This window comes from Giraffa tippelskirchi, chromosome 11, assembly GCF_054371585.1.
Source record: "Giraffa tippelskirchi isolate mGirTip1 chromosome 11, T2T-mGirTip1v1.2.pri, whole genome shotgun sequence".
Lineage (NCBI taxonomy): Eukaryota > Metazoa > Chordata > Mammalia > Artiodactyla > Giraffidae > Giraffa > Giraffa tippelskirchi.
Genome location: NC_137285.1, coordinates 122,819,606 through 122,846,806, shown reverse-complemented (window position 1 = coordinate 122,846,806; position 27,201 = coordinate 122,819,606). Strand labels below are relative to the sequence as shown.

The 27,201-nt window shown below is 37.7% G+C and overlaps 1 protein-coding gene across 11 annotated transcripts in view; it reads right to left on the bottom strand.

Annotated features, from left to right (window-relative positions):
- The window catches only part of NUP98 (nucleoporin 98 and 96 precursor), an 85,021-nt gene extending 57,825 nt beyond the window's left edge, over positions 1-27,196 (bottom strand). Inside the window, exons 1-11 of one of the 11 annotated variants that reach the window (XM_081539289.1) lie at positions 27,063-27,196; positions 22,170-22,273; positions 14,300-14,394; positions 13,863-13,964; positions 13,572-13,748; positions 11,863-12,002; positions 10,228-10,335; positions 8,991-9,171; positions 7,484-7,644; positions 7,199-7,336; positions 5,425-5,563 (exon numbers count right to left, since the gene is read on the bottom strand). In XM_081539289.1, coding sequence (XP_081395415.1) covers positions 5,425-5,563; positions 7,199-7,336; positions 7,484-7,644; positions 8,991-9,171; positions 10,228-10,335; positions 11,863-12,002; positions 13,572-13,748; positions 13,863-13,964; positions 14,300-14,394; positions 22,170-22,222 — 1,294 coding nt within the window. In that variant the 5' untranslated portion in view covers positions 22,223-22,273; positions 27,063-27,196. Of the gene's footprint in view, positions 1-5,424; positions 5,564-7,198; positions 7,337-7,483; positions 7,645-8,990; positions 9,172-10,227; positions 10,336-11,862; positions 12,003-13,571; positions 13,749-13,862; positions 13,965-14,299; positions 14,395-22,169; positions 22,274-23,116; positions 23,404-27,062 lie in introns of those variants that run through there. The other 10 variants (XM_081539291.1, XM_081539295.1, XM_081539290.1 and 7 more) reach the window with 10 other exon arrangements.
- Between the last annotated feature and the right edge of the window lie 5 nt (positions 27,197-27,201).

The window sequence follows — 27,201 nt, the reverse complement described above, 5'->3', positions numbered from 1 at the left end:
CAGCTAATGAACATATCATTAATTTCTTTTGATAAGAGGGAAAAACTAATCACTGGCCAGCAAATTCTGTTTGTGAAACATTTGAAGTCTTTAAAACATATTAGAATAAAGTGTTTTGGAATATATATCAGTGTCACCAACTAAGAATATTTTACTGTGCCATCCCAGTTTTGAATTTACATCTAAATTAAAAATGCAAAGAAAAAAAGTTTAATTAAACAGTTAAAAAACATATTTCTAATGTCATTAAAGAATTCAAGCAAGTAATCTGACATACTTCCAATATATTTAATTCATGCATTCATTAAATCTTTTCAATTGTCTTAATAGCTATGCCACAAAAATGGAGTACTGCCTGCTCAAGCCAGAGAAGGCAATGGCAAGCCACTCCAGTACTCTGGCCTAGAAAATCCCATAGACGGAGGAGCCTGGTAGGCCGCAATCCATGGGGTCGCTACGAGTTGGACACGACTGAGCGACTTCACTTTCACACACTGGAGAAGGAAATGGCAACCCACTCCAGTGTTCTTGCCTGGAGAATCCCAGGGACGGGGGAGCCTGGTGGGCTGCCGTCTATGGGGTCGCACAGAGTCGGACACGACTGAAGCGACTTAGCAGCAGCATCCTGCTCAAGCACAATCAATTTTCTTTAAAGAAAAACAAAACAAAAAAACCAGATTATGTACTGGAGATGTTCTTTGTTTTTCTGAGTTAAAATTTTACCAGAAAAGATCTTCCAGTCCCATAAACAGCAGAAAACAAGATACTCGTGAACTACCTCAAACCCACAGGAGGGAAGTAAGTCCCAACTTACACTGTTTATACCACACATTTCCACAGATTCTCACTGACAAAGGTTTATCAACTCAATTATTTCAAAACAACTTTAAGTTAAAATTAAGAACAATTAATCAACAATCAGTTAATTTACAACAGAAGAGCCAAGAATATACAATGGAGAAAGGACAGTCTCTTCAATCAACGGCATTGGGAAAATTGGACAACCACACATAAAAGAATAAAACTGGACCGTTATCTTACACCATAAACAAAATGGATTTAAGACCTGAACACAAGATCTGAAATTGTAAAATTCCTAGAAGGAAGCATGGGGGGGTAAGTTCCTTTATACCTGTCTTGGTCATGATTTTTGGATCTAACACTAAAAGCAAAGGAAACAAAAGAAAAATAAATAAGTGGGACTATAACTAAAAAGCTTCTGCACAGCAAAGGAAACCACAACTAAATGAAAAGGCAATCTACTGAACAGGAGAAAATATTTGCACATCATATATATGATACGTGGCTAAAATTCAAACTACATAAAGAATTCACACAACTTAATGGCAAAAAACAATCCAATTAAAAAAAATGCAATGAGGACAGGAACAGATGTCTTTTCTAAATACTACATACAGATGACCAACAAGTACATGAAAAGATGCTTAACATAGCTAATCACCACTGAAATGCAAATCAAAGCCAATGACATCACCTCACTGTCAAAACAACTACTACTTAAAAAGACAACAAATCATAAGTGCTGGTGAGAAAGTGGAGAAAAGGGGGACCCTTCCTACAATGTTGGTGGGAATGTATAGTGCAGCCATGACGGAAAACAGTATAGTATGGAAGGTCCTCAAAAAATTAAAAATAGAATTACCATACAATTCAGCAATTCCACTCCTGGGTATATACCCAAAGAAAATGAAAACACTAATTTGAAAAGAAATGTGTACCTCAATATTCACAGCAGCATTATTTACTATAGCCAAGATAATGGAAGCAACGTAAGTGCATATCAATGGATGAATGGGTAAAGAAAACATGGTATATATGTGTAACAAAATATTGTCTAGCCACAAAATACAAAGAAAACTTTGCATCCATGTAACATGGAGAGACCTTATGGGCATAATGCTATGTGAATTAAGCAAGGCAAAGAAAATTAAATACAAATAAGTGACACAAGACAAAGACAAGTGTTCTCACTTATTTGTGGAATCTTAAAAAACAAAATCACCACCAAGAAAAATAAGCTCACCAATACAGAGAACAGATCAGTGGTTGGCAGAGGGTGGTGATAGGCAAAATGGGTGAAGGAGATTCTAAAGTGGCAAACTTAGAGCTATAAAATAATTCCTGGGATTTTAAGGCATAGCATGCTGACTATAGTTAAAAATACTGCACTGCATATCTGAAAGTTGCTAACAGAGTAGGTATATATGGTTTTTCCAGTAGTCATGTATGGATGTGAGAGTTGTACTAGGAAGAAAGCTGAGTGCTGAAGAACTGATGCTTTTGAACTGTGGTGCTGGAGAAGACTCTTGAGAGTCCCTTGGACTGCAAGGAGATCCAACCAGTCCACCCTAAAGGAACCCAGTCCTGAATATTCATTGGAAGGACTGATCCTAAGCTGAAACTCCAATACTTTGGCCCTCTGATGTGAGGCACTGACTCAATGGAAAAGACCCTGATGCTGGGAAAGACTGAAGGCGGGAGGAGAAAGGGATGACAGAGGATGAGATGGTTGGATGGCATCACTGACTCAACGGACATGAGTCTGAGTAAACTCTGGGAGTTGGTGATGGACAGGGAGGCCTGGCGTGCTGCAGTCCATGGGGTTGCAAAGGGTCGGACACGACTGATCAACTGAACTGAACTGAAGAGAGTAGGAGATCTTAGAATTTTCATCACCAGAAAAAAAAATTTCTATTGATGATAAACGTTACTTAGACTTACTGTGGTAAACATTTCACAATATATACAAATATTTGACCATTACGTTGAACATCTGAAATATAATGTAATGTCAATTATGTATCAATTTTTTAAAAAGCTTAATGTACAAATAGCTCAAACCTTACCCATGTAGCATAAATAACCAATAATTTACTCAAAGCTCCGGGAGGTGGTGATGGACAGGGAGGCCTAGAGTGCTGTGGTTCATAGGGTCGCAGACTCAGACACGACGAGCGACTGAACTGAACACTCAAAAGATCTTCAACCTCTCTAAACTGCTGCTCACCAGTGCTGACATCCTGCCTATAATTTCTCTCCTAAAACAATTCTATTCTATTCCTTTCATTCAGAAACTGACACTGTCATATACTCAATCTTAAACTAGTCCTTGTTAGGAATAATTACTAAGAAAAGGAACAGATGACTCTAAAGAATGACTTAAGGGTGTGGCAACATCAATTGTAGCAAGTATTCCAACCTTTTAAACTCTGGATTTATCATTACCATAATGAAATACAATCCCATACTGGGTAACATGCAGCTAACAATGATATTAACAATGCTACAAATCTTCGTGCAACCTTATTCCATTTCCAGATTTGTTATATGACTTATTCCCAAATCAAAAATATCTCTGCCCACAACATCAAATTGACAGCTTCCCAAGACAAGAGGAACATCAAAGAAAGTCTCACTTAGATCTGTATCCCTCTATGGTGGTAATGGAATGATTAAGTTCACTCAAGAGTAAAACAAAACCTGTCACCCTGCAATCTGTATTCCTTGGGAGTCTTTCCTCTCAGGGCTTATTCATTTATAAACACTTAGTGAGCACCTACTCTATGCCAGGCACTAGGTCAGCATTAAGGATTTTTTTTTTAAAAAAAAAAGGACAATTCAGCACATAAGTTAGTGAGGCACATCAAATAAAGATGAGAGTTTTCATTTCCAAATCAAGTAGTCTACACAAATACCTTGTCAGCTGAACATCAACTGTGCTACCAAAAAACATGCATTTTCAAAGGGAACAAAATTACCTCTTAAGGGGGAGAAAAAAATCATAGATATAAAATAGTTTATGCAGTTGGGGTGGGAAGGAGGTTCAAGAGGGAGGGCATATATAGTTACAACTGATTCAAGTTGTTGTATGGCAGAAACCAACACAACATTGTAAAGCAATTATCCTCAATTAAAAATTAAAAATGGTTTATGGTCTTCCAAAGAGCCACAGTACATAAACAGATTACACAGTATATACACGGAATTAAAATTTCATGAAGTGAGAAGATGATTAATAAGTGGGGAAAAGGTCTACAAAGGATCCCTGGGGAAAAGGGAGTGACAGTGATTTAAAAAGGCTGAAAAACACTGATTTAACCCTTAAGTATCTTTCTCATCTTATTTCATAGATAAGAAACAAATACACAAAACTGGTATCTATGCTAACCAAGTCCACTGTCTCAAGACCATTCTTTCACAGAGTACAGACAAAAAGGCAGAATGTCTATAGGTAGAATGATAAACATTACTAGGAGTAAAGGAACAACTTCACTCTTCACTTTATAACCATGAAAGGGGTTACAAAAATCAAATCAAATATTAATACATTAATTTAAGAACTGGTACCTGACAAAGATTTATCTATCCCCTTCACATAGTTCTTCTTTCCATGAAAACATATACCATTCCAATGGATATTTAATGCAGCCTCTTTTTCCAGTACAGTACAAGATCATTTAAAAAACTCACTGAAAAAATTTAACTGCTGACTTAAGGCAAATAACCATGGTTGTACTCATCAACCACTAGATATTCAGAACCTAATGTTATGTCTGGTACATGAAATACTTTAAAGAAGTATTTCAATCACTATTTCCTTTGGTAATGAAATGAACTTTCCATGACTGATTTAACTCAAAATATGGTGAATCTGTTTGAAAACTTACTTAGGTAGTTATACTTAAAATAATATAAATAATGTTTCTATTAAACAAATTAAAAAATTTTCAGCATATCTCTGAAGAGTAGTTTAAGGTTTGTTTTTCTGTCATTCAATCTTACCTGCTATTGTCCAATTTTTTTTCCAATGAATATGTATTCAAAATAAAACATTTTTGCCAACTATAGAAAAACTACTGAACAATCCCTCAAATCAGAAAGGCTTCAACTTTCAATAAGAATCATCAAATCTCAAAAAACAACAAAACACAAACCAACAACAACAAAAAGTTTAAAAAGGAATCATCAAATCTCATCTGTTCACTACCTCCCTGTGTGAAAGAACTTGGTCTAAAACAATGTGCTATCTCAACCAAATGTGCTTCACTTTTTGTTTCTCAATTACTGATGAGGTAATCCAATGAAAATGTTTTCTTATTTTGAAAATAATCTACCTCCATTAGAGAACCAACATTCTGCAAGATACCTCTACTGCATCCGTTAAATATTCCATTTTATCCAAAGCAGGGAGTCAAAAGAATATAAATTAGTTAAGGCAATTTATCTCTCTTCCAGGTATCTTAACCCAAGTCCTTGAGTTTAAACTTTTCCCTCTGGTAATCTCCTATCAAGTCAGAGCTTACCTGCGAATTTTAAAATATTCCCAATAATATGAATCAGGAGAATGATGTGTGGTATAGTCAGTGTAACTTTAAGAGAGTCAAACCTGCTTTTTGTATGTACCAAAATTGGAAGTGTTTGTATTGGTTCCTAAAGTCAGGGTTGGTTTGTTACCAAAGAGCCCGCCACTGGTTGTACCAAATGAAGGAGCACTGGTTGTGCTGGTTCCAAACGTAGTAAGCTTGTTATTTCCAAACAGGGTCTAAAAAGAACACAATACAGGAAAATTTTAAGTAGTATGTAAGACATACTCTAAACAGTAAATAGATAAATCAGGTATACTGGACTGGGTGTGTGGTAAGGGAGAGAAGATGTCATAATTTTTATGAAAAAGGTATGAATAAGGATGAATAACGGCTCTCAGAAAAGTATCTAATCTGAGCAAGATTAACAAGACAGAATGCTCCTAGCCTGAGAAGTTAATGATAACGCCTCACCAAATGTAGTATTTCAGTGAGACAAAGAAAAAAATAAATAATAAGGCACTCAAATTACTCTTTACCTGGTAACAAAAATGTTGTCATGTATTGAATATGCCAGCAGAGAGTTACAGTAAAAAATTTAAACAAGGTGCAACATGGATGAACCTTGAAAACATTATGCTAAGTAAAAGAAATCAGTCACCAAAGATGTGATTCCATTTACATGAAATATACAGAATAGGTAAATACACACACAGCTGATCTGGACTGGAGGAAAATGAGAAGTGACTATTAACGGGGATGACGTTTCTTTTTAGGGTGACAAATATGTTCCAAAATTGATTATGGTGATAGTTGCATAATCTGTGAATAAGCTAGAAACCACAACATTTTAAACATCAAAAGGGTGAATTGTACGGCAAGTGGATTACACCCCAATAAAGTTGTTAAAAAAAATAAGAACTTTCTGACGCATTTTTTGAAGATAATTTTCTCAATTTCTCACCTCAAATGAGATATAACAGATTTCAATCTCCATGAAAACAACCACATGATTTGGTGATTTTTTTTTAAAAACTAGAGTCCAAAGCTTGTTATAATGGACACATAATATAGACACCTACTTTCTTTAAAAGGTATTTACTGCTACTGCTACTGCTAAATTGCTTCAGTCGTGTCCGACTCTGCACGACCCCATAGACAGCAGCCCACCAGGCTCCCCCGTCCCTGGGATTCTCCAGGCAAGAACATTATTTACTATTGTTTTTTAAATCAAGTGTACTCCTAAATAGTAATGTTTTCCTTAAATGACCTAACAAGAAAAAAAAAATTCAATTAAGCCTCCAGCAGCATGAAAACCTTAAGAATAAAATTTTAGTAACTTGATCAACACCAAAAATATGTAATTAACAAATATGATACCAACTTATCACCCAAAACAGAAGACATAAACAGGAATTTAAAATGATCTGATTTTAAGGGCAAGAGCATCTCAACTTAGACTCAACAATTTAACCAACGGGAGTGGTTAGTTCAGAAGAGACAAAGTTTCAAAAAGAACCTACTTTCTGAAAATAAACCAATTATAAAGTTATCTATTTTTTGGTACCAAATAGCTTTCAGTTACTATCAGTATCAAATCATACACTATTACTCCCCCAAAAACTCGAAAGACAGATTTTGCTTTTCTTAAATTCAGCATTCTTTTGTTTTATTTTGTGGTGGTTTTTTGTTTTTTGACTGTGCCATGTGGCTTATGGGATCTTAGTTCCACAACAAAGGATTGAATCGCGGGGAGTGAAACTGAGTCTTAACCACTGGACCACCAGGAAATTCCCAAAAGACAAATTTTTCTTAGAAATTCCTTTAGCAGCTTTATATACATCTTCAAATTACAGCGAACTGTAAAAACCTACCGAACCAACAGCACCAAATCCAGTATTGGTCTGCCCAAAGAGACTAGCTCCTGTTCCAAATGCTGTCCCAGTGCTGGTGTTTGTAGCTGTCCCAAAAAGACCTCCTGGCTGTGAGGCTTGGGTTACTCCAAATAGACCCTGAAAAAGGTTATCTAGATTACAAGATATCCTAAAATAGTCAGTTCTCTTTAGAATATTAATAATAGTTGCCATTTTTCCAAGCTTATATGACAGATATATAGAAGCCTCATTACTTAGCTCTACAAATAAGACCTGTTTCCTTACCATGGTGTTGGTGCTTGGCTGTCCTAGTGTGCTGGTATTACCAAAGGAAAAACCAGTGGTCTGGGTGGTTGTGGGCTGGGCAAATGGTTTGCTGAAGAGGCTGGTAGTTTGATTCTGCTGGCCAAAGAGACCACCAGGATTTGTTCCAAATCCAGTTGTACCTTTCAAGAAAAATAAGAAAAAATAAATGGAAGGGTTGGGGGGGTGGGCAGAATGCCAAGCCTCACAGTATCTAGTTTCTGCAATAGTTTGTTATTGATTACATACCTAAATTACCTTACATTCATTTACCACTTAAATTGGATAACCACTTCATTTTTCATCCTCCTTCACCTAATTCCAGATTTGGTTCAGACTAATTCCTACCATAATACTCTGATCTTAAGAATCCAGTCTGGGCTAAGTAATCTTCCTTTGTGAGCTGATAGCTTTTTGTCTCTTTTACAAAAATAACACACTAAACTTAAAATGCATGTGGGTACTTTAACCTTTTTGGAGTAAGTTTTTCTTCAGAACACGGGCTTTCTCTTTATAGCAATGGATCCAGCATAGGATACAACACAATAGTAGCACTTAATGAATATGTGGCTAATCTAAATCAAAGAATACCAAAACTGAAAAGAATACAAATGCCACTTAAATATGTATTCATTTGTATGTGTATCTCTATAGAAGAATATCTGCTTGTTTCTACAGAAGCAAACTGGTGGCTAGAGGTAAAAAAAAAAGGTGTTTGGTGATGTACTTATTGTATTTTTTTAATTTTGTATCATACATATGTATTACTTTCACAAAAGTAATACTTTTTTAAAGTAATTTAGTAACCATCCTAGACTTCCCTTTTTCATATCCCACATCAAATCAATCCATAAATAAATCTCATCAGCTATACATTCAAACTTGTTTTAGAATCTGACATTTTTACCAATCACCACAGCACCCTTCTCTTCAAGTCACCATCACCTTTCATGTGGATAGGGCAACAGCTTTTCTAACTGACTTGTTTCCACCCTTGCCCCCGTTCAACATGCTTAATACAGCAGCCTTCAGAATGATCCTTTATTCATAATCATACGCTTACCTGAACCCTCTAATGGCTTCCAGACTCAATAATTCAAATCTTGACACTGGCCCACTAAGCCCTATGAAGTTCCTTACATCCTCCAGTACTTCCCCTTGTTCTCTCCTATTTGGCAAAAACTCAGGATTTTTAGACTTCTAGTTTCCTCTGGCTGGAGTTCCCTCAGAAATCTGTATTGCTTTATCTTTCATCTTCTTCAGACAAGTCACTGATCAAACTTGACCTATCAGTGAAGCCCTTCTTAACCAAATACACTTAATACTATTATTTCTCCCCACCCATACAGACATATCAGGTGTTTCCTATTCTTCAGGACCCCTAAATCATTTTTCTCCATAGCACTTAAACACAAAAATGACAATTATGTATTACTTTTAAGTTGTCCATCCCTCCTCAAAAGGGCCCAATATGGTGTCAAGTGCTTACTAGTTCCAAAGGCTGTTTTGTTCTGACCGTATGCAAAGCCTGAATTCGTTGTGGAAGAGCTGAAGAGTCCTGTTGCACTGGAGGTGGCTGGAGAAGACCCAAACAAGCCAGTCGTGGTACCTGCTCCTACCTGGTTCTGTGGGCCTTTCCGGTTGGCCTGATAATCCTCTAAACGAAGCTCCTAGAGTAAGGGAAAACATTTTCCAAATCTATACACAGCCAAAAAAATTTTATTTAGGAGACTAAAGACTCGAATTTAGTATTCAGTTTCCATGTTCAAATAGGAACCATGATTTAAAAAACAGAAAACTATGGAATGGTTAACTTATTATAATTATAGAAAAATATCTTCAGTAGCGTATAATGGACATTAAAATCCATACCATAATTACCATGAAAACTAGGCCAAACAACCAACCACATCTTAATTTCAATTTTCTTTTATAGACAATACTTTCATTTAGACAATAATCCTATCTACTTACAGCCCAAATGTGAAGATTAGCTGATTAAAAGATGAAGGATACTGAAAAATTCAGAAAACTTAGGAAAAGAAGCAGCAAAGTTTAACAGTTCTGTCTCACAAGTGAGTGTGTTTCTGTATACTCCAAAGAAGCCAGCAAAATTTGGGATGCAGAAGACAGTCAAAGATGACAGTTAAAATGTACAACAAACAATTACACAGCCATAATGAACAACCTCATGCAACACAGATAAACCTCACAATCTTGACAGACACACTTAAGAGCACACAAGATCCCATTTCTATGAAGTTCAAAAATGGGCAAAACACGGGCAGTCAGGATAGTGACTTCAGGTTACTTCCTGGAGGGGAGGACTGTGACTTCTGGCAGGGCCAAAGGGGACATTAGGGATGCTGGTAATGATTTGTGTCTTGATTTGGAGCCTGATTACATGGATGTATTCACTTAGTAAAACTTATTGTGCTACATACTTATGAATTTGCATGAGTTTACTAAAAACACATGCATGTGCATACATTGCCCAGAGTAGTATGAGGAACCAATCAGAGTAGACTATTGGTAAACTATACTGGTACATACAAGCTGAATATCATCCTTGTTTAAAATAACCGATAAATAATATATTAATTAAAAAAACTGGTTAATGTTAGTTTTACACATAAATCCTAAAACATAATCAGAAACATTTAAAAAATCTGCCCCCTAATAGAATCAAAAGGTTAGGGTGATACTCTGTAATGCATTTTACTGACCTCTAGTGACTTGCTTTCATATTCTTTCATAGCAGTAATACACTGGTGCTTGGTACTGATGTTAGTGCTAACTCCAGCTTTAACCATAGTATCAGTACCAGTTGGAGGCTGCAAAGGAAGATAAAGGTAAATCTGAAAGTCTAAAGCAAATGTTTAAGTTCAAGCTTTATAACCCTACTCTCCCAGACACAATTCTTCAACTACTGAACTCTATAACCAGTCCCCTAGGTCTTTTACTGAACAAGACAGTTTTAACAGTGCTTAATTAAACACTCCGTATTTCTAATCTCACCTTTTACTAAGGTTATTGTGTAAGTCAATCTCAGTAACCGTTATCAAAAATTCAGAGAATAAAAAAAAAACAACAAAAAAACCCCCAGAGATTAATCCTATAACCAAGCCATCCAGTTATCTACTAAAATACACTTAATAATATATGCATAAGGAAAGCTTTATCCAATTTACCCAATATATACATTTAACCTCTATTTCTAATTCTTATTCTGCTCTTAAGTGTCTGCTTTATGACTATTGTTGCACTTAAGAAGTATGAAAGCCTGGTTTTTCCTCCTATAAGCTTATGAGGCAAAGGTACTAGTAACTAAAGATTCCTACTTGTAATGTCAGTTTTTTCAATTACTGTACTTTCCAAGAGACAACAGACAATATTTTTCACTATCATTTACATTTAACTTTAAATTCAAGATTCTAACTTCAGCAATATGAATTCACTACTTTGCCTAAGAAATTCTTTATTTTCTGGAGTAAACTTAACAAATTTTTCCAACCCTTATTTTTGCCAGAGATTTCCATTAGGCTAACTGCACTGCCAGCCTATCCTAAGTATCTCCCAAGCAATTAAATCAAGTGGTATCTTACATCAAGTGGTAGTCCATAGATTTTCATAACCAAAATCTTTCATTCTCTCTATCCAAATTCTCCCAAAAAAGCTGAAGAAAACACTAAACTCTATTGCCTCAATCTGCCATTTCACCAACAAAAATTTTATTTCTAATTGGCACATAGAATACTGAGATATACCATATAGCTCCTTGAAGAGTCCTTACTTTCAGTGATTTTTATAGTTTGCCCCATCATTCTTTATTTCTATGAAGAATATTTGACCATTCAAATGTCAATTATGAACACTGTAAATACAAGTTGAGCCTTGTACTAGTTTTTTCCCTTTTGGGCCATGGTGTGGTTTGCAGAATCTCAGTTCCCTGACCAGGGACTGAACCCAGGCCATGACAGTGAAAACCTGGAATCCTAACCACTAAGCCATCAGGGAACTCCTGATGCTAGCTACTTTAATCAACCTTATAAATACAAATTTAACTGGTTTGATTATAATTCAAATATAAACTATAATCTAGATTTATGTTTCATGACTTTTCCTGTCTTGTTGTTTGGTCGCTAAGTCATACTGGACTCTTTTGGGACCCCATGGACTGTAGCCTGCCAGGCTCCTCTGTCCATGGGATTTACAACTATTACCAGATACTGTTCTTAACACATTTCAGGAAGAGTGAGACTGACCTACGCATAACTGGAAAGAGAGGAAATTTTATAATTCATCCTGCAAAAAAATATACAGGAGACAAAAATACCGCACAAAGACTGGAAAATACTTACGTTAAACTTAATAGTAGTCCCAGTAGGAGCAGCTGTAAAACTACTTGGCCCAAAGAGAGAGCCAGATGTGCTACCAAAAGGATTAGAGGTGGTATTTGTAGTTCCAAAAAGTCCCCCACTGCTGGTACTTGTTCCAAAATCTATAAATTAGAAAGAAAAATGGGACAGTAACAGTAAAGAATTTAAGAATCTGTAAGCTATCTTGGAATTGGGTTGTGGCATTAGAGCGGCATTACTTTCAAATCTCTCAAGCAAGTACCTTCAAACTGATATTGTGCACGCGCACACACACACACACACACACACACACACACACACACACACACACACACACACACACACACACACACACACACACACACACACACACACACACACACACACACACACACACACACAGAGTTAGTTCTAGGCTCAAAACTCTGAAGTAAAACAAAATCTGAATCTTTTAGTCAGCTAAGTGTCCATAAAGTCCTTCTTGGGCATACTCACACAACAAGCTGAAAGAAACAGTACTCTGTTTCATCAAATATTTTGTCTCGTTTCTCTTGGTAAGACCATATGCTGAATGAATCTGTCTTCCTGATAATGTCTTATCACAACGTTGAAATGTACAAATGGTCCAATTATGGTAATCAAACATAGGTTAATACAAAATTTCACCCAGAAAAATAATTTAGAAAAATCAGTAGGCATGTTGATCGTTTACAGAAGTAAATCTACTTTTCCAAAAAGCTGAGTTGTAAATAATTATGTAACAGAGAATGTAACTGTTATCTAAGGAATATATTTTTCTAAATATAAAATACTACTTCCAAAGAAATTATACACAAGGTACCAGAAATAATAGTAAGCAATACAAAGTTATCTGCCAATACAATAACATCCTAATACCAAGTTAAGAGGAATGTGATTTCTCACAAGCAGTCAACTATTTCTTTTCTAAAACCATGTCCTAAAACATAGTTTAAAGTAAACAAGCACATCTCTTTTGAATAGCACATCTCTTTCAGAATGCATTTTATACTGTCATGGTTAAATATTTCAACATCCCCTCAAACAACTTTCCCTTTATAAAAGAATGATAGCTGATTAACTTACTCATTCTGCCATACTAGTGGCAGAATGGCATCAACTCACAGGGCACACCTGTGCAACTAGCAGCATTTTTGCCTCAAAGAACTGTGTGAAGTATCCCTGGGCCGCATTTAGACTTAAAGAGAAAGAAGCTACCAATTAAATACATTGGCCATGGCTAAGGAATGGAGACATAACTATGTCACATCCAGTACTTATCATTTCTGCATTAGTCTCTTCAAATCAGAAGTGAAACAAAGGAAGAAGGTGCCCCTGCTGTATATTATTGTTGACTACACATATTCTCCTTGAAATTCTTCCTTCTTGATATCTATGAAGTACTCTGACCTGGCCTTTCATCTTATTCTCTGCTCATTCTGTATCAGGTGCCTCTTCCTCTGCATATTCCTTAAATACCAGTCCTCCTCAGACTTCCATTCATGGAGAGATGTACATAACCCCTTCCTTTCCAGCCTATTCAACTTTTCAATACATTTTTAAGTTTTCCTCTCCCCAGGTTTTTGCTGTCTGGTGAGAAAAGGGGGTGGATGAACACAGGGGAAAGGAGAAGAGAGAACACATTCAAGAAAATCAAACTGTTAGAGGCAGAAGTCCAAAGATTTACTACTTACTCCCAAAGCCCGTTGGCTTATTCTGTGCAAAGGCATTGTTTTGGGATGAGAAGAGGCTGGTTCCTGTGCTTGCAGTTCCAAACAAGCTATTTGATGTTCCTGTTGATGTGCCAAACCCAAAGCCAGTGCTTGTGGAGGTAGCTGGCTGGCTAAATGAATTGGTACCAAATAAGCCTCCTGGAGAGATAGAGAGGGGGAAAAAAAAAAAAAGAGTTACACAGATTGGAGTCACTAAATGAAATCCTATACCAGCTATGAATAAACCAATTGTGTTCCAAATAAAATCCCTACCTGGTTTGGTCTGTGAATTTCCAAACAGGCCTCCAGTATTGTTGCTAGAACCAAATGCAGATGTTCCAAATGCCCCTCCACTAGTAGTGCCAAATCCAGTATCTGATAAAGCAAATTCCAGAATCAAAATAAAATCTAAACCAGGTCAATGTTTAAAAAAGTATTTCCTGGTCTGAAAATTAGTAACAAATTATAACTTTCTGATAAAAGAGCCAATTAATAACAATAAGTACATTCTACTAAGGATCAGAAAACCAAGAAAACTCAAAATTTATTTCTATTTTTTAGAAAATTTTAACAAGATTTTATCCTGATCATTTTTCAAGTTATTATAAAGATCAAAGTATAAATTAATTCATACCTAAAACTATTGGAGTGTATTTGTTCTTAATAACAGCTTAAGATTTCTCTCCCTCATGTTATTTTTTAAAACTTACTCTGCCCAAATGTTGAAGTTGTGCCAAAGCCACCAGTGCCACCCCCAAAGGGTGTTCCAAATGACTTATTAAACATCTTCAAAATCTTCAGAAAGCTGGAAAGAAGAAAAAATTACCACTTTTTAAAGACCATAAAATGCAGTGGAATTTTTTTCAGAAAACGTATCATTCTACAAATTTAATTAGGCCTATTCAAACTGTAACACAATGTTCACTCTTGTTCAATATTCTAAAACTCTATGATAAAACAGGCTTTGTAAAACTGAGCTAAATTGAATCAGCACCATAATGTGAAATTGAACCTTATATTGCACCCACAACCATCCCTTTAAAACAATGTTTTCTGACCTTTTTAAAACTTAAGCCCCCCTTTAATAAAGACATCAGGTCTACTATGCCCTATTTGGGTATGCCCCATGTAGGAAGTTATGCAGAATACGCCTTAAAAATTACAATGACATTCTGTTATCCCAATAAGAGAAGCTAAATTTTTTGTCAAGCTTTATTTTCAATAGTTTGCACTGTAAAAAGTTTTTCCTTGTATTTTTAGGTATATAAATGTTGTAACATTGTTCTTCAAACTATGTACACCTCCTCCTCCCATTTCTACACCTGAGAGATTCTGGTGCCATGACATTCTTTTTGAGATTACTTCTTAACACTATTCTCTATGGTTCCCTGCTTACCTATCTTCTACTACTTTTGGGAATATTACAGAAAACTTTTCGTCAAAACCTCCACTTCACATGAATGAGCCCTCTAAAATATCCAAACTATGTACATGGTCACTTAATGCACTGGCCAAAGTGAAAGTTTTTCTCCCCCTAGATTTGAATGAAAACAAGGTAAAGGTATAGTTTTACAAAAAAGTAAACACTTCCTGCCCCGCCCTGGTCAATAAATTTTCCTTAAATTTAAAACATCTGCTGCCACTTACCTGCCAGCAGACAAGAAAATAATGAGCAGAAGTCAAAGTGAAAGTCACTCAGCTGTGTCCCACTCTTTGAGACCCCATGGACTATATAGTCTATGGAATTCTCCAGGCCAGAATACCGGAGTGGGTAGCCTTTCCCTTCTCTAGGGGATCTTCCCAACCCAGGGATCAAACCCAGGTCTCCCACATTGCAGGCGGATTCTTTACCAGCTGAGCCACAAGGGAAGCCTTATGTAAACTACTTTTAATATTAAAACTCAGAAAACAGACAATCATGCTTGTTTAGATTGTGACAGGTATTATAGCCTTTCTATTATTTACACATAATGAACCACCTTTTTTCTTTTAGTAAAATCATATGCCTCATTCATATAACAGAATTAAATGTAACATGCTGAGGTGTGCCCACTATGTTCCAGAGTCCCATTAGCACTTTGGTATTCTAACACCCGCAACACTGTGTGTAACACTGGAAAAGATGAAATAAATACTTTTACAGAAAGCAACATTCTGGCCCCCCTCCATATTCCCCCAGAAAAAAATTTCCAACACTTAGTTCTTTATCCCAACATCCCGGAATTTAATAACTTCTTGTTAAACAGAGCTCACTGAAACCAGTAGTTCAAGAGGGCCACATCAGAATTAGATGCAAGTTTTTCAAACTATAACCCTCTACACTCCATTCCAGAAGTCAGAAACCAAAATGTCCAGGATTAGGATGGAGGCATTTGTATTTTGAAAGCCTCCTCAAATGATTCTAATGCATTTCCTTGGAACTGGGGGCTATATTTCAGGTATTCCATCATTTCTCCTTCAGTAGTAAGATGTAGTTGAATTTTCCTGCCTTTTCAATCTACCAGGTGTCACAAAGTGATGAACTGGACCTTTACCATATCACCTGGTGACTCCCCCTTTCAGGGGAAATAATTCTTGAAAGTACTAAACAGTTCATTCAGAACTGACAGTTGTGCTGGGGTCAGATGTCTTGACCAACTCATTTTGATTGTTCTCTCTCTCATACTGCAGTCTTGGGTCACAGGCCCTACAGATTAAGGAAATTCACTTTCCTTTATCTGCTGACTAAAATTTTTCACCCATCACCAATAAGGCAAAAACTGAGTTGTCATACCATTATCATCCTAAATCTGCCATTCATTTTCTTATTCAACCCTATAAATAGCAATCTATTCAGGTAAATCTGATATCCTCCACAGAGCAGACATGTCAGGACTCAAATCCCCATATAAAAGATTTCTGTCAGTTCGGGTTTCAGTGGCACTAGGTTCTACAGACCAAATCCACAACTTCTAATGATCAAAATTTGATTTCTAATAGTCTTATCCTAACATACAAACCTAGCATCACACATAAACTCCACAAACGAATTTTAAGTAGTAATAGAATATCCTGAGAAATATCTCATAGTTTATAAGCTCTTACAGGTTATCCCAAAAACCCTAAAAGGTGGGGTTATGCCTCACCACCTGTATTTTACAGATGAGGGAACAGGATCAGGTGTTCAACAAGTTTCCCCAAGGTCAAAGAAGGGATAAGCAGTAGCACCCCAGTTTAACCTCCACCTTCCCATGGACACCCTCAATCCCAGGATGGAAGATACTAAACAATAAGCAAGAACATGTGCAGTGTATTAAGAAAATTCATCTGTTCCAGACTCAAGAAAAAGGCCAATACAGTTTAGATTCTTGGAAAAAAAGCTTCTCACTCAAGCTCAGCCTGTCTTTATGGCTCTGGCAAGGATGAGCTTGGCTTACTTTCAAGTCTGATCATACTGGGATTCTAAGTGTTTTTAAAAAAATTATCCCCATGGAAGCAAACCAAAATTTTACAAACAGCCTCATTTTTTTTTATCATGATTGCTAGAAATTAAAGAATAACTAATATATTAAGCCCTTTGCAATTCAAATAAATCAATTTCCTGACTCTGCTATGAAATGTCAGTGACTCAGTAAAAAATGCCACCCCCCCAACCCTTGCCCCTACCAAACAATCTACTAATTCATTCTTCAAAATCTAGCTCAGGGACTTTCCTGGTGGCCCAATGGCTAAGACTCTGTGCTCCCAATTCAGGGGGTCCAGGTCTGATCCCTGGTCATGGAACTAGATCCCACATGCTGCCCTTGCACCACAACTAGAGAAGCCTGCACACCACAACGAAGACCCAGAGCAGCCTAGATAAATAAATAAATAAAATTAAAATGTTAAAAAAAAAAAAACTAGCTCAAATGTCATCTCTTCTATAAGCTCTTCCTAACTCCTGTTAGTAATTAGTCACTCCTTTGGGCTTCCATAGCACAGTATGATTTTATCTATCTTGACTCTCTCTACCATGAACCCTGTGATAACACCAACTACACAGATCTCCCTTGAGGACTGAAGGATTTGTTGTCCCAGCTGCTGAGATGTACTACCAAAAGACAGCCTTCAGCTGTCGGTCCTCTTCAGAACTGCCTCTAATGAAAAGAGTTGCCTCACCAAGGGTCAGATCCTCTTCAGAGGACCTTTGTTGGCAAAGTGATGTCTCTGCTTTTTAACATGCTCTCAAGGTCTGTCATAGCTCTTCAGGGGACAGACCATATCTAAAAGCCAGACATCTTTGGTCCAGCTTAGGATAACTCTGAAGGGTGATCTCAGCTTCACAGCCTACATGGATTGGCTGAGGCCTTCATTAAGATACTATCACAACTCAGTTTCTCCCTCAGCCCATTCTACTTCCTTCTCTTCTTTCCCACAAGTGGTGATCCCAAGTGCACTCTGTAATAAAACTCATGCAGGGTTATCTCCAATTCAGAGTCTGCTTCCCAAAGAAGTTAACCTCTCAACCTCCCCCAACACAACCTGCAACACACAATGAACTCCAGGATAGGAACAGTACCATTTGTTTACTATCCCAGAACCTAACAACCAGTCTGAAACACAGTTGTACTCATTTTCTAAATTAATGGCAATCACCACGAATGTGCTTTTAAATCTCAGTCTGAATGATCAAGTTACTTTAGAAGTAATTTCTAACTTAAAAATAAAATTATGCTAGATTAGTTCTCATAACGAAAGGAAGCTGTGAAAGGAAAGATTCTTGGTAGAATTTTTCATCTAATGAGGTTGCTAAAAGGAAGAGATCACAAAATGGCTGGATACAACCAGCAGACACTTCTTTGGCCTGTATATATACACATATATATGTATGTATGTGTGTATATATATATGGTATATTATACACACATGTATTTTAAAATGTTTATGTATATATATATATTATCTTAAACTAGCTGATAACATTTAAAATAGGGATATATTATCACCGTCATGTGGCAGTGGATGAGAGGGGAGTTTGGGAGAGAATGGATACATGTATATGTACGGCTGAGTCCCTTCGCTGTTCACCTGAAACTATCACAACATTGTGATAATCAGCTACACCCAATACAGAATGTTTCTGGTGTTAAAAAAAAATTAAAATAAAAGTATTGCAAAAACAAGAATGGGTTATTTGTGTACCTCTCTTATCTGGCCTTAACACCAAGCTCAGTTTCCCTCATATGATAAACACATAATAAATGTACTTGTCAGTTTATTATGTAATGATGTCATCAACCTTAAATTACTCAACTAAAGTAGTGAATCAGGGCACTCAGCTAAGTATGTACCCCGGATATGGTGTAGCAACAATAAGGCATCATCAAAACATTTGAACAAAAATACCCTAAGAGAATTATTTCAAGTAAAAGATGTTCAACAAAAGAAAGGAAGTTGCAAAAAGATACAACTGGAAGATTCTTTATGTAAAATAGAAAAGATAACACAATTATTTACGGATACATATATACAGAGTAAAAGTAAAAGAAGACTAGTAAAACACATGAAGGTGGTTACCTCTGGAGAGAGGAAGAGAAATAAGACATGGGGCAGAGAATTCAGAGGATCCAAACTTTTCGGTAATGTTTACTTCCTCTATTAACAATAACAAATGATCTAGAGGATGCAGATATTTACATTAACCCTATTTCCATTTAAAAAATCTATTCAAAAAAGAAAAAGAAGTAATCCAAGTGACTGAAAGGTGTAGAACTTCTAAATTCATTCACGTTTAAAGGCAAAGCACATATTCAAGTCTTCATCCTTTCAAATATATTAACCTGACCCAAACTGCAATCCTCCTAGAATAAATACAAGCTAAAATTTGACTTCTTACTGTGTCCCAAGCACTGTTTTAAATTTTTTTTTAATGAATTATCTCTTATAAACATCCCCCAAAATCCAACGAAATAGGTGTTTTTATCCCTATTTTACAAATGGTGAAATTGAGACAGAAATAACTTGCCCCAGATCACAAAGCTATTATTAACTCCAGAAGCTATGCTCTGAGAGTCTATAGAGTCCAGCCTGCCTTAAGAAAGAACACTGACAACTAAAGGGAAATGACTTTGCACTCATTACAAATAGGGAACCTATAAGACCAAAATTTGGCAGTATTGATCCAGCACCATTAGAAGACAGAGACACTTTGCTGGCAAATATGGGAGATGTAGTCACCAGGAAGGTAATCTCTCTTGTGGATCAACAATTTATAAGATATTGCCATGATCTCGATGAACTTTCCTACAAAGATGAACCACTTCCTTTAAGGATGAACTGACTCATTTTCATTGCAATTTTTCTCTCTTTGGTATATAAGACATACTTAGAAAGAATAAATAAAAATGCAATAGTACTATATAGAAAGAGGCAATGTCCTTAAATTTACTCTGTTCTCTATGTTCAATCTTCTAAGTAATAATTCAGACTGTCAGATACAAGAAAGAGGTACCCTGGCTTTAATAACAGTATTCCCCACTGTCCCAACTAAAGCTCAATTAACTGATGTCCAATTTTTGTGAGCTTTGTGAACTCGGGGTTTGACAACAAAACTCAGTTTTCTTCCAGAAAAGTGGTGGACAGACCCTGAGACATGGTAACACTCAGTCAACAGCCAACTTTAAGTGCTATCTGAATGACTAAGCAAGCTTGCTGCTCTCTGACAACAGAAAATTACACAAAAGGGAAGTAATTTTTTCTTTCCACTTCACTGAGTTCCTTTATATCAAACTCAGTAAAGAGCAAAAACACTATTTGTTAGATGAATGGACTAGTATAGTACTTCAGTTTACAAAGTACTTTTTCAAAAAGTCTCTCATCCTCACAGAAGTACTAAAAAAGACAGAAATTATCATCCACAGAAAACTGAACTGAATGACTGCTAATTTTTACCTTGGGTGGGAGAGGAGGGATGGGAGTTGGTAAGAACTTCAGGTAAAACAGATTGGCTTATTCTTAATCACCTAATAACACATCCCAGCAAAACCATCCACTTTTCTCTTGTTTTACAGTCTCCTCCTTGTGACTGATCCCCAGATCAAGCCATACCCTTTGCTGTTGTTTTTAGTCACTCAGTCGTGTCCAACTCTTTTGTGACCCCATGGACTGTAGCCCATCAGGCTGCTCTGTCCAGAGGATCTCCCAGGCAAGAATACTGGAGTGGCTTGCCATTTCCTTCTCCATACCTTTTGTTATAACATTTTCTCTCTAAAAATTATGTCCCCTTCTCTTTCTAAAAATTGCTACTCAAGCCTCATCTGCCTCAACATGACAGTCCCAGATTACACCCTTCAGACTCCTAACAGTATAAAAATACTTCCCCTTCCCCTCCCCCTTTCCAACCCTGATTACATAAACTAATGCCTCCCAGCTGTTTTTAGTTATGCAATATATTTGCCAGTCATACCTGCTGCTTGAGTGTGTAAGCTGTTTGCTGCCCTTTAAAAGTATCGTGAGTTCCCTCAATTTCTCCCGTTAGTGTGTAAAATTAATTTAAAATAATTCAGAATACCTAATACAGCTCCTTCCTCATAGTGCTGAGTAGCATTTTTCATACCCTTAACAACTCATTTTACAAACTGAAGTAGTGAAGAGTACATTAGTCTTAGAGACAAATCTGTATTTAAAACTCTCTGCCATTTAGTATGTTTCCAACATACTCTGTGAATCTAAAATTAAGTCGAAATAAAAAGGTAAAGGAATAAAAAACTGCTGCTACTTGCTCCTGTGTAATTGTAGTTATGATATTCAACCTCAGATCTCAATTTCTGTAACGGAACGGTAGGGATTATACAGCCTACGCCAAAGGATTGTTAGAACAAAGATGCCTCAAACTAGAGCTCCTCAAGAGCAGATTTCAGTTCAGTTTTACAAGATTTTAAATTAGAAAATCAATCACTCTAACCTTTGATTGATCAGTGCCAAGTCAGAACTCCATACATAATATGACTTATTTCCTAATACTATTGGTGTCACCTACTGACCATTTAAAACAACCATGAAGCACCACAGCAAAAAATGAAAACAATTACCTCCCCAAACAATATACTGAGGGCAGTCTGATTATTCATTCACTTCTGCTTATCTCACATTTGCAGCCTCAGTTCTAACTACTCACATTAATATATAAATTTTATGTCTTTATTTATGTTTGGCCATGCTGGGTCTTTGTTGCTGCCCAAGAGTTTTCTCTAGTTGCACTGTACAGGGGCTACTCTTCTCATTGTAGTGGTTTCTCTTATTGCAGAGCTGCAAAGCATGGGCTATACGGTATATGGGCTCAGTAGCTGTGGCTAAGGGCTTAGATGCTCCAAAGCATGTGGAATCTTCCTGGACCAAGGATCGAATCTGGTGTCCCCAGCACTGGCAGGTGGATTCTTAACCACTGGATCACCAGGGAAATCCTCACATGTTTTTCATTTACAAAATCATTTGCCTATTTCTTAAGCTTACTCCATCTAGCAAGAAGGTTAGATGTGCAGATACTAGTAATCTTTGTGTAAAAGAAGTACATGGAAGTAGTCTCAACAAAGGTGTGAAGTGATGAGCGATTCTGATACATACTCATGAAGGATGAACTGTTTTCTTCCTAATTCAGGCAATTCAGGCAATTCCATTCCCCTTGCTCAGAAGTGCCGTCCATAAAACAAAACAGCACAAAAACTGCTCTGGTGAAGTAAAGAGGGATGGGGACACAACAGAACCTCATCAGTGAACACTTTCAAAGAAGCTTATGGCTGTATGAACCAAGTGTGAAAAATCACTGTCTTAGATTAGTGGTTCTCAAGGCTCCTAGAAGTCCCCAAAACCTTTTTCAGGGGGCCCATGAAGCAAAAGCTATTTTTATAATAATCCTAAGACATTATTTGTCTTTTTGAAAAAACTGTGCTGGGATGTCCCTAGTGGTCCAGTGGTTAAGACTGTGTGCTGATGATGCAGGGGGTGCAGATTCAATTCCTGGACAGGGAACTAAAATCTCACATGCCCCACGGCCAAAAGATTAAAAAAAAAAGAAATTAAAAAACAAAAACTGTGCTGACCTCTGCACCTAATGGTATATAAAACTGCTAGAACCGAACACAAAACAAAACAACAGCCCCAAACTGTAGAGTCACTGGATTCTTCACTGCCACTCACTTACAGCACACATAAAAATCTACTTTCACTTGAATGTCCTTGATAGAGCAGTAAATAATTGACTGTATTAACTCAACATTTCAGGGCATATCTTTTCAATATTGTGTGCGATTATTCTGGGGGATGAAGTGGGAATTACTCAAAAGCATTTCTACATGTTGAACTACAAGGGCTGCCCCAACGAAAAACAGCTGGGTGATTACTTGTGAAATACAAAGCGGAACCAACAGATTTTTCTTCGTGGAACACCATTTTCATTTCAAAGAATAAATGACAAACTATGTTTACTTAGATTTGAAGCAAAAATCGGAATCTTGAAAACTTGTGTACACCACTAACGAGCTTGTTAGCTTCCCAATTTTTAAAAGACTTACCTGATGAGATGTGTGGAAATATGAGCAACCGTAAATCTGTCAACATTTGGAAGAGCTGCATGACTCAGTGAATCGATGATTCCCTTGTTGTTTAGTCCCTAAGTCATGTCTGACTCTTTTGCAATTCCATGGACTGTAGCCTGCCAGTCCCCTCTGTCCACGAGATATTCCAGGTAAGAATACTGGAGTGGGTTGCCATTTCCTTCTCCAGGGGACCTTCCTGACCCAGGGATTGAACCCGCATCTTCTGCACTGGCAGGCAGATTCTTTACCACTGAGCCACCTGGGAAACCCAATGATTCCTAATGACCAATATATGATGTCATAAAATCATGCTCGGGTAAACACCCATGCAAAGTGCAAGAGAGACCAATGAATTTTAATGTAAACATTGTACACAAGTTCAATGATACGGTTTCAGGTTTGAGTGTAGTGTCAAAGGAGAAATCTACAATTATGTGAAAAGGTTATTAAAGCACTTTTTCCAGGACTTCTCTGACGGTCCAATGATTAAGACTCCACACTCCCAATGTATGAGGCACAGGTTCGATCCCTGGTCAGGGAGCTAAGATCCCACATGCCGCCCAGCGCAGCCAATAAATAAATAAAATAATAAACCATTCCTCCCTTTTCCAATTACTATGTATCTGTATGAGACTGGATTTTCTTCACATACTTCAACTAAAATAACATACCAACCATCTGAATGCGTAAAATCTGCAAACTCAGTGGTCTTCTGTTAAGCCAGACGTTAAAAAGATTTGCAAAAATGCAAAACAATGCCACTTTTATCACTAAATTTTTTAGTAAGTTTTCATAAAGTTACTTATATTAGCAAAATAATTTATTATTTAAATAAATCTTTTCAAAATTGGTCTGTTTCTAGTACAGCAAATATTAAGCCACATAAACAAAAGCTGTTCGGAGTCTGCAATGATTCTTAAAAGTATAAGAGTCCCAAGACCTCAAACTTGAACTGTTAGAGCCCCGTTCTAATCGTCTGACTCCAGTTTCACATCTTCCAACTCACCCTACTACCTCCCAGCTTCACTCTTAGGATCAGATATAGCATCCCATTTAATTGTATCAATTCAAGTACAAGCTCTTTTGCCTTCTTCCACAAAAAATGAAATAAATATTGCTCTATTTACCCAATGACCTATCCCCTTTCAAACAGGACTCTAATTTCTCCTATCCCAGAGAAAGGGAGGCTACCACAGACATGAAAGGAGAAACTAAAGAAAGCAACTCTAGTACTCTTTTCAGCTTCCCATCCCAGATTTTGACAATTTAAGGGTTTTCAAGGGTATCGTAACCAAATGCAACCTATTAGCTGACTCCACAAACATAGACCAAGTATGATAAAGGTAAGATTTTTTTATTGAAATATTGGGAATGTTCTCTGTAGAGCAGCAGTCTCACTGAGAGGCAGTTTTGCCTCCCAAGTAACATTTGACAATGTTTGAAGACATTCTTGGTTGTTAAATCTGGGGAGAGGGTGTTATGAGTATCTAATGGGTAAAATACAATACATAAATGAAAAATACTTAGGTTCAATTCTAAACACACAGAATGTACCAAATTCTCAAGAAACGCTGTTTATATACTTTGTCTCTAATATCTAGTTAAATCTCTAAATATCTTATTCCCTTAAGCTTTGAACAGACTGCATAATTACAGATGTGATCTTTACTGGAAATTTAACATCATCATTACTACCCCTTACTTCCTAACGTTACTCGCTACTATAAAAATATCACAATGAAGTAACATTTCCAAGCTATGAATAAAGGTTGTGCTTGTTATAAGCTATCTAGGAGCAAGTGTACATGAATAGTCAGGTATCAAAGTACAACGTAACACACAAATGGTATGGGTTCTCTTATCTGGGCCTGGTATATCAGGAGTACACAAATACCTAACCTCTTTATAGACTATCTTTAGGCTGAACTTCTCCAATTTGTTTCTCCATTCAGGCAAGCACACTTACTGTGAGCCTACTGTGTGAAAAGCAAACTGAATACAAGACAATAAATTTTTTACCAGTCTAATAAAAAGACACAGCTGAAATACAAAATGACTGGTGTCATAAACAGAAGTATCAAATAAGTGTTATAGAAGGCTGCAGGGGAAAGCATGCCGGGAGAGGCTTCCCAGGAGAGAAAATGGCACAGAAAACACACCCTGTTCACCTCTTTGTATTAAGACTACAGTTCTCTTCTGCTCTTATACACTACATTTCCCAATTTTTGCTTCAACATCAAAACAAGAGGAAAGTGACGAGTCAAAAAATAAATTTATCGAAAGTATTTCTCAGGACCTCCTTCCTGTTCAACTTCTGGTTTGTTTTCTATATATCCAAACTTCTTCAACAAGTTCCAAACACACCATCTGTCACAACAAGTGTTTCTTTCTGAATTTATAAGACTATCACAGGGAATGATCACTGCTCTCTTCTTTCTTCCTTAGCTTCTTCTCCCAAAACAGTTTAATTTTCTCACCTTATTCTATTAAGTTTTCAAATTCGGTAAGAGAGGAGTTATGAGTCCCAAGATACAAGAAATACCAAATGACTGCTGTGTATCTTTCTAAGTCTTGTCCATATTTCCTGTTTTCTATTTCAACTCTACTGTAGCTCACTAACTGGACCCTTTCTTCTGAATCCTCAGCAGCTGATACAAATAAAAATTTCAGACCTAGATCAGGAAACTAGCCATTGACATGTAGCCTTATCAATTCACTCCCAATACATGATACCCCTGATGTTCTTCAACTTTTAAGTTTAGTTCTTATGGTCTAGGCTGCTGCTGCTAAATCGCTTCAGTCGTGTCCGACTCTGTGCGACCCCAAAGACAGCAGCCCACCAGGCTCCCCTGTCCCTGGGATTCTCCAAGCAAGAACACTGGAGTGGGTTGCCATTTCCTTCTCCAATGCATGAAAGTGAAAAGTGAAAGTGAAGTCGCTCAGTCGTGTCCGACTCTTCGCGACCCCATGGACTGCAGCCTACCAGGCTCCCCCGTCCATGGGATTTTCCAGGCGAGAGTACTGGAGTGGGGCTAGGCTAGGGTTCCACTAACGAAGCGTTTGCCTTACGGTGACCTGGGCGGGTATCAACTAAACAGGAAACGATACTTAAAACTAGGTTTCTGCTTCCAACTAATGTCACCACCTTAACCCCTCCACTTTTCTAAAGGGAATCCTCAGTAATGAGGGGCTAGGACGCCCAGGGAGGGCAGTATAGTAGAAAAATTTCTGGCATTTTCTAGTACTGTTTCTTCTCTGGGCCTCAGCTTCTCCACCTAGGAAACTTGCAGGTGATATGGGGTAGGGGAATTGACTTAATTTCCAAGGTCCTTATGGCTAGAGTAAGTAATCCAGAAACCTAACCGTTTCTCGTCTAGCTTTATGTGGAACACGTGGGAGAACAAAAAGTAAGGCTTCACTCCATTAAATGACTTTAATTCTCAGAGACAGTTTTAATAAGCTCACAAACTCCTGACCCACTCACCCTCCCCTGGGGTTGCAAATTTCCCCTTGGAGAAGCCAAAGCAAATAAAGCTCAATCCCGCACGATGATCAGCGAAGTGCTGAGGAAACCGTCCCTCGGGGTCTCAAGGCGCTGCCCTCGCAAAGTGCCTGCCCACCTAATCACTGCCGGGCAAATGAATGAGTACAACCTGCTAGAGAAACGCTCACTTAAGGGAGGCTTCAACGCGAGACCCCCTAGTCCAGACCCCACAGAGAGCGATTCCTCCTCAGAGCCTGAAGGGCCAGGCCTCTGGGCCCGCAAGTGGCGGGCCCCGCCCCCTCCCTCAGGGCAGAAGGTGCGCGCTAGGGCGCGAGACTCGGGCGCGGAGAGGGCCTGGGACGCCCCGCGCACCCGCCCTCCCGGAGTGGAGGAGGAGACTGCTTGTCTCCGGCCTCCCCACCCCGGCTCCCGACTTACCACGGTGCGGTGGGGGAGGAGAAGTGTCAGGAGTGAGGGTCTAGGCCGGACCACCACCCGCCGCTCAGAGAGCAGCGCGCGGCCGCCACGAAACCGTCGCCGCCGCCGACGCCACCGATACCGACCGCCGCTCCGGGCG